The 6,391-nt window shown below is 36.3% G+C and overlaps 2 protein-coding genes across 4 annotated transcripts; one reads left to right on the top strand and one right to left on the bottom strand.

Moving 5' to 3' along the window:
• Window positions 1–507: 507 nt before the first annotated feature.
• On the top strand, window positions 508–2,235 carry LOC104805016 (mitochondrial import inner membrane translocase subunit Tim16-like). 2 transcript variants are annotated; one of them, XM_010529416.2, is made up of 5 exons: window positions 508–584; window positions 748–826; window positions 1,349–1,436; window positions 1,569–1,699; window positions 1,786–2,235. In XM_010529416.2, exons 2-5 carry the CDS (start codon window positions 824–826, stop codon window positions 1,915–1,917), a joined length of 354 nt encoding a protein of 117 aa, XP_010527718.1. In that variant the 5' UTR covers window positions 508–584; window positions 748–823; the 3' UTR covers window positions 1,918–2,235. The 2 variants fall into 2 exon arrangements, with proteins under 2 accessions (XP_010527718.1, XP_019057030.1); XM_019201485.1 differs by lacking the exon at window positions 748–826 and having other exon boundaries at window positions 519–584.
• An 834-nt stretch (window positions 2,236–3,069) lies between these two features.
• On the bottom strand, window positions 3,070–4,722 carry LOC104805015 (ethylene-responsive transcription factor ERF114-like). 2 transcript variants are annotated; one of them, XM_010529413.1, is made up of 2 exons: window positions 4,291–4,722; window positions 3,070–3,815 (listed from the first exon to the last, which is right to left on the bottom strand). In XM_010529413.1, the coding sequence occupies exons 1-2, from the start codon at window positions 4,559–4,561 to the stop codon at window positions 3,298–3,300; spliced, it is 789 nt and encodes a 262-aa protein (XP_010527715.1). In that variant the 5' UTR covers window positions 4,562–4,722; the 3' UTR covers window positions 3,070–3,297. The 2 variants fall into 2 exon arrangements, with proteins under 2 accessions (XP_010527715.1, XP_010527717.1); XM_010529415.1 differs by having other exon boundaries at window positions 3,070–3,812.
• Window positions 4,723–6,391: the final 1,669 nt, after the last annotated feature.

Below are 6,391 nucleotides of genomic sequence, written 5' to 3'. Positions count from 1 at the left end.
GCTTCATCAGGTCGAGGAATGGTTCCATATACAAATCCAAGCTTGTTCTTCGGGCTCAGTGCCTTGATGATCGATCGAGACCACAAATTGTAGTTTCCCTCACCGATTAGCTTCTCTGTAGCTAGAATTAAGTTCGATGAGTCTCCGACATAAAGATACAACGGATTTGCATACGGATCCAGCTGAGATGATGATGAAGAACTTGCGATCGAAGGTGGATGTACAGTTCCTGTTGAAGAATCCGCCGGATTCGACATCGGAAACGATACTCCAAAGAAAAATCAAAGATGAAAACTAGAAATTACAGAGGCTCTTGATACCATTTTTCTCATTAATACATTTACCAAATTACCTCTCCTATTTCATAATATTATGCAAATTGCCCCTATTTTTTTCGAATATATATATATATGGGCCAATAAAATGCGTTTTGATAAGTATTGGGCCAATTCCAACGATACGGCCCATATCTTAAGACGTCGGTTAGGGCTGATTTCGTGTATCCCGCTCTCCTCCCCGACAAACCCCAATTTTCGATTTCGACTCAATTCATTCTCTCCAGGCCGATTCTTCCTCACCTCCTGGTAACTTGTCAATTCTATCACCTTCGTTCTTATTGCTGTCGATTTTGTTCTCTTCAAGGGTTTATGTCGACTCGTTCGACCCGTATATGTTGTTTTTTCCCCGATTTTGGAAGTGTTTCCATTCCCTGGCGAGTTATGTCTTATACCTTGCATAATATTCCAGGTTGTCTGAAGATTTGGAACAAGCCGCAACTTTTTTTTTCTCTAGTTTCCGATCATCGGTTTAGAAATTACTGGAGATGGTAGGTGTTTTCCTGGACCTTCTGTCTATGCAATTCGAAATCTCACGTTCTTTTGTTTCAATACACACAGACACGGGATGTCGTAAATTTATTAGAAGATTCTAATGATTTTGATGTTAGAGGATATGACGGGGGCACTAGAAAATTTGATGTGAATTTCTACGATTCGCCGCAGTTTCAAGATAAGGATGGAGTTTAGGTCAAAATGGAATTCCTTTTTTGATGTCATTGTAGAGTATAGTATAGGCAACAGAGGAGAATACTTGGGGAATTTAGTTCGTTCCCGTTACTATTGTTGCTTGAGAATTCATGGTGTGCAACCTTTTACAATCGAGCAGCCGTAACCATAGTGGTTTACTCCTCTATTTCGGTTTCTAGATTTCCTACTGTCCTAATGGAAATTAAATTAGAGGTTTTTGTTTGAATATTTTGGCGAGGCTAAGTAATCTTATCTGGTACCCAAATGATCATTCACTCATGCTAGGGAAACTTTCCCATGATTGGGTTTTGTGTTTTGTGCAGGCCGCTAAAATTCTTGCAAACTTGATTATCATGGGTTCCGGAATAGTAGCCAGAGCTTTTGTTCAGGCATATCGTCAGGCACTTACAAGTATGCCCTGTAACCATCATTATAATGTTCGAAAGTTCCAGAAATTTGTCTACTGGTTTACTGTTATGTTTCCAGGGGTAGGGCATTTGGCAATTTACTCATATGTTAGTGTTACTTAATGATTGGTTGCAGATGCATCAAAATCCGGTGTTGCGCATGAAGCAGTCCAGAATATTAAGAGAGGAAGCAAAGTTATGGCTGAACCAGAGGCCAGACAGGTTCTTGGTGTCACAGAGAATTCATCGTGGGAGGAAGTTGTAAAGGTGTGTGTATATATGGTATTCGTTTCTCTATGGTTATCGGAATTCGGAAAGCATAAATCATACCGTGGGTCACTGCGATTTTGCAGAAATATGACAACTTATTCGAAAGGAACGCACAAAACGGGAGCTTTTATCTGCAGTCAAAGGTTCACAGGGCCAAGGAATGCTTAGAGGTGGTTTACCAGAAGAGAGCAGAGGGGAAGAATACTGACTCATAAGTTAGAGGAGGCGATCTGCTTAAACTCTGAGGAGAAAATCTTATTCTTTGATCTCCTTCTGTTCACTGTATAGGTGTAGCAGTGTCACTTAAAACCCTAGTCTTTTGGGCATCCAAAAATAGAAACAGGGAAGGAAATGCGGCTAACTGATAAAGAGTCTACAGGTGTTTGTATGGAATTGTTGCCGTTGACTTTTTGAGAGCTTTGTGGATGGAGGTCAACGACATGTTTGATTTGATCTTTCATGTTCTTGCGTCGTGTTTCGAGTTTGTGTGTCTGTGTTCTTCTTACGAATCAAGACTTCGAGCCTTTTGTTGATTTCCTTTTTCAGTAATATTATAGATGATTAATTTAAGCAAAATGATAATACAAAGAATGAATTAAATACAATCCTCTCACCAACAATACATATACGTACATACATATATACATATATCATAAAAAACGGTATGAGAGTCAAAGGTATGTATGTGTCTTTGGGGGTCAACCCTACGACAGGAGAAGTGGATGATCGATAATGATAGAAGAAGTTGGACAAGCAACGTCGACATGCATGCCGAATCTTTTATTTAGGTCAAGCCTTTCATACTTTGTTACTTCCTGTCTTTGCACATTCCGTCTACACACTATTCTTCAGCTATTTTGTCTTCATGGGGCTCACCATCCATCACCCAAACGATGGATATAGCTTTTATCATTTTCTTAATAATAGTTTTCAAATTCAAAATTGGTACTTCAACCGTTTTCTAGTTTCAAGATAGCCCGTCTATGAATTCAGACATCTTTTTATATAAAGAAAGGCAAGAAGTGTTTTAACCAAAAAAAAAAAAAAGGACAAGAAGTGTGCCAACAACCTATATATACATATTGACGTAAAATTTTGTAACTTTTTATTGGAGGTATTTGATGAATGTTTCAATAAGTTGACGCGGACGCCTAAGCAATATATATATATATATATATATATATATATCTTCCAAATAGGTCATTTACTCATTCATTAGCCTATCTATGATCTTGTCCATTTTTTAAAATGTTTTGATAGTTCAAAGCATAATTTTAAGTATGATCCAATACCATATATGTATATAGATATACACTATAAAAATTTTGCTCATATTACGCATAGGAATGCGGTTGAATTGAATCAGAACCAACAAAAACTATCATAACATGAAAAAAGAGAAAACAAAAAAAAAAATCACAACTTTCAGCTCCAAGAAACTTGAACAAAACCAAAGGCAAAAGGACACTCAAGAGAGAGAACAAACCACAATACATATAAAGCAGGCAAAACACTCAAGAAAACAACGAGTAATACAAGATAACACCCCTATAATATTTAGACCACTTGTGTGTGTATATATAACCAAGGATCTATCAAAACCCGGAATGAGGATAAGAGGAACCCCCGAAATGAAAATATCCGGAGGAATCTTGGTCGTCTTCTTGCCTCCAAGATCCACCGGAAGATGAAGATCCCATACCTGTGGTTGTAGTTGTAGAAGGTAACATAGAAAATCCGCCGTTAGGGGAACTGTAACTCGATGTATCGATGGTATTTCCGCCTTGATCATGATGGTAATAGTACTGTTCGTAAGAAGACATCGTGTTTGAGGTATCAATATGTGGATTGGAAGAACAAGAATGGTCATAATAACCCGAGTTTGGAGTAACCACTGTTCCAAACTGAACCCTTTCAGGGAAATTGAGTTTGGCTTTGCTTCCTTTGAACCGAAGAGCCGCCTCATCATAAGCTAAGGCAGCGGCCTCGGCAGTGTCAAACGTCCCAAGCCACACACGAGCCGCCTTTTGTGGGTCACGAATCTCGGCTGCCCATTTTCCCCATGGTCTTTGTCTTACTCCTCTATACTGCTGTCTCCTCCTCAAGTTACCTTCTTAATCCAAAAAACAAATTGCATCAATAACCTTTTTTACATCTCTAGATTTACATTTTTACACACACTTCCCTTGCTTTACACATTATTGGCTTCATTGTATATATATATATATATGCGTGCGTGTGTATGTAAAGTTTATGCTGAACCTAGATGTACTTATTATATACAATTATATGAATATAAAGAGCTTGAATTCAATAATATCTCCTAAGTTCTAGCCATCAAAAACCAATCCTATAACTTGAACAATAGCTCTACCTCAACACCACAAAAAAAGAAGAAAAAAAAAAACACAACAAGAAGATGGAGATTTACTATAGAAACTAAGAAACAATCATATATATATACATAAGGGTATATACACATGCAAACACAAATATTTAAATATATATATACATATATACACACATATATGTGTATATATATATATATATATATAGAGAGAGAGAGAGAGAGAGGTATATAGATATACCTTGATCTTGAGCAGGTGCAACGGGTGGTGGTTGAGAATGGTATTGTGGATCATAAACAGAAGTCTGATGATTTGGATAAATATGGTTAATGTTCTCATGAGAAGTGCTACTTTGGTCGGCGTTATTGCTTCCGATCACTTGGGTCAAGGCAGAGACCATGACACGAGTGTCGTGCTGAGATTGAGCCGAGAACACCGGAAATATGTTCTCGTCGTCGTCCGCTTCTTCCTTCTCCCACTCATCCGTTCGAAACGGCCTTTTCCCTTCCATTCTTTGTATGCAAGAATCTCGGGTTTAATTAGGGTTTTTGGGTGAAGCAGAGATGTTCTTTTATGGCGTGTTTTTTGTGTGTCGAGAATATGTGAGGAGAGAAACGAAAAGATCGATTGTAGGGTTTTGGGGAATGTTGGAGCTTTTTATAGGAAAGAATGTTTGTGTATGAACATATGACAAAATGTAAAAACTACGTCCCCACAACGTTTTGTGTATTTCCCCCTTTTTTTTATTTTCTTTATTTTTTAGGTTTATTTCAAAATATGGATATTTGATTCAAAGTGTGAAGAAAAATAGAGATATTTTAATTTTCTCGCGCAAAAGCCGTGAAAGAAGAAATTGGATGTAGTTACTTGAATTTTAATTAACTGTCCAAGTACTATATATTTTACTTTTGAGATCGAATATCTATATACATTTATCCATATATATATATATACACACACACACACTCTCTTGATGTGTGTTTGTGTTCTTGTTCCTGATCTGGGTAACCAATGTGGAACCAAAAGGAAAATTAAAGAAAAAAAAGTTATTTTCGGGAATGGAACCAAACGTGTGATAAGAATAAGATAAGAAATGGATACTTAAAAGCTAAAGAAAAGAACGAAATAAATAAGTAAATAAATATGAACACTAGAAAGATGCCAATGAAAAAGATATATACCATGGAAAAAGGAAATATGCATGCATGATGGTACATGTTTTGTTTTACTAATTTGTTAGGCATGCATGCTTTTTTAATTTATAAACCGACATTTAAAAAAAAATAACGAGTCGGCCCAAGTGTGAAGGGGAATGTACGAACCGATAATAGATATTAAAATTCGTAAAAAAAAATAAACCTAGTTTCAAAATATTTAATGAGTTTCTCCATATATTATTTTATATTTATCAGATAAATAGAACTATCATAATATCACATGAATAATCAAGTTGATGGAATAATTCAATGAAACCCATCAACCTACAACGCTACAATAAATAAGTGCACAATATTAATGGCTTTCATAAACAGTTGGGATTTTTTTTATTCACACACACACACACATATATATATATATATATATATATAATATGGTTGAGGGTGTCTTTGTGAATTAGAGGTATAAATAAATTCCATTAATAGAAAAAAAAGGGGTGTGGAAACCGAGTGGATGCGTTTTGTGGGGTTTGGTTCAGTATGGACACACGTGGGACAAAGTCGGTTACCGGCGAAATCACTACTCTTTCGAAACGTGTTTTATTGCACGTGTGCATTTTCTTGCCTAGTTTTGTTAATTAAAAATCATATTAATTAATTACGCAATAATGTAGGAGGAAGGGAAACTACGTCGCATCACCTGATTCTGTAGATTCACGCGTTGTTGCCCAATCGGCAATCGCAGTGCTTCCTTTAATTTATTGGGATGGACATGTTTTGGACTAAACAACACTCCTGTGCTTTTTGCAACAAAGTCTTATACAGTACACATATATATATATATATGTATGTCTGTATAGACGGGTTTTTTTTTTGTATTGAATAAGTCAACAGGTGAAATAGTTGACCACTAAAAATATCTTTGAAAATAGGAGGAAAGACAAGGGACGGGGCAAACCAAACTTAGCGTATGTTGAATCAACACTTTGAATCGGTCGTTTGTACATCACGATATATATATATATATATATATATATATATATCACTGATAATGCGTACAGAAAAAACCTGTTTTCATTTAGTATCATGATCAAAAAATAGAAAAACTATCCGTGAAGAAAATTTCTGTCCGTTGACCTTCCAATCAGAAAAAAAAACGACAGCCGTAGAAACCGGCAGCTCGG

This window comes from Tarenaya hassleriana, unplaced genomic scaffold (assembly GCF_000463585.1).
Source record: "Tarenaya hassleriana unplaced genomic scaffold, ASM46358v1 Cleome1065, whole genome shotgun sequence".
In the NCBI taxonomy this organism is placed as follows: domain Eukaryota; kingdom Viridiplantae; phylum Streptophyta; class Magnoliopsida; order Brassicales; family Cleomaceae; genus Tarenaya; species Tarenaya hassleriana.
Note: the sequence above shows the minus strand (reverse complement) of the source record. Positions and strands in the feature narration are given on the sequence as shown.

What these genes read in the sequence shown, in the direction of transcription:
- LOC104805016 (XM_010529416.2), top strand. An exon ending in ATATCGTCAGGCACTTACAA is followed by an intron (nt 1,437 to 1,568) that starts GTATGCCCTGTA and finishes GATTGGTTGCAG; the next exon opens with ATGCATCAAAATCCGGTGTT. An exon ending in CGTGGGAGGAAGTTGTAAAG is followed by an intron (nt 1,700 to 1,785) that starts GTGTGTGTATAT and finishes GCGATTTTGCAG; the next exon opens with AAATATGACAACTTATTCGA.
- LOC104805015 (XM_010529413.1), bottom strand. Translation starts at nt 4,561, where the DNA reads ATGGAAGGGAAAAGGCCGTTTCGAACGGATGAGTGGGAGAAGGAAGAA. An exon ending in TGCACCTGCTCAAGATCAAG is followed by an intron (nt 3,816 to 4,290) that starts GTATATCTATAT and finishes TTTTGGATTAAG; the next exon opens with AAGGTAACTTGAGGAGGAGA.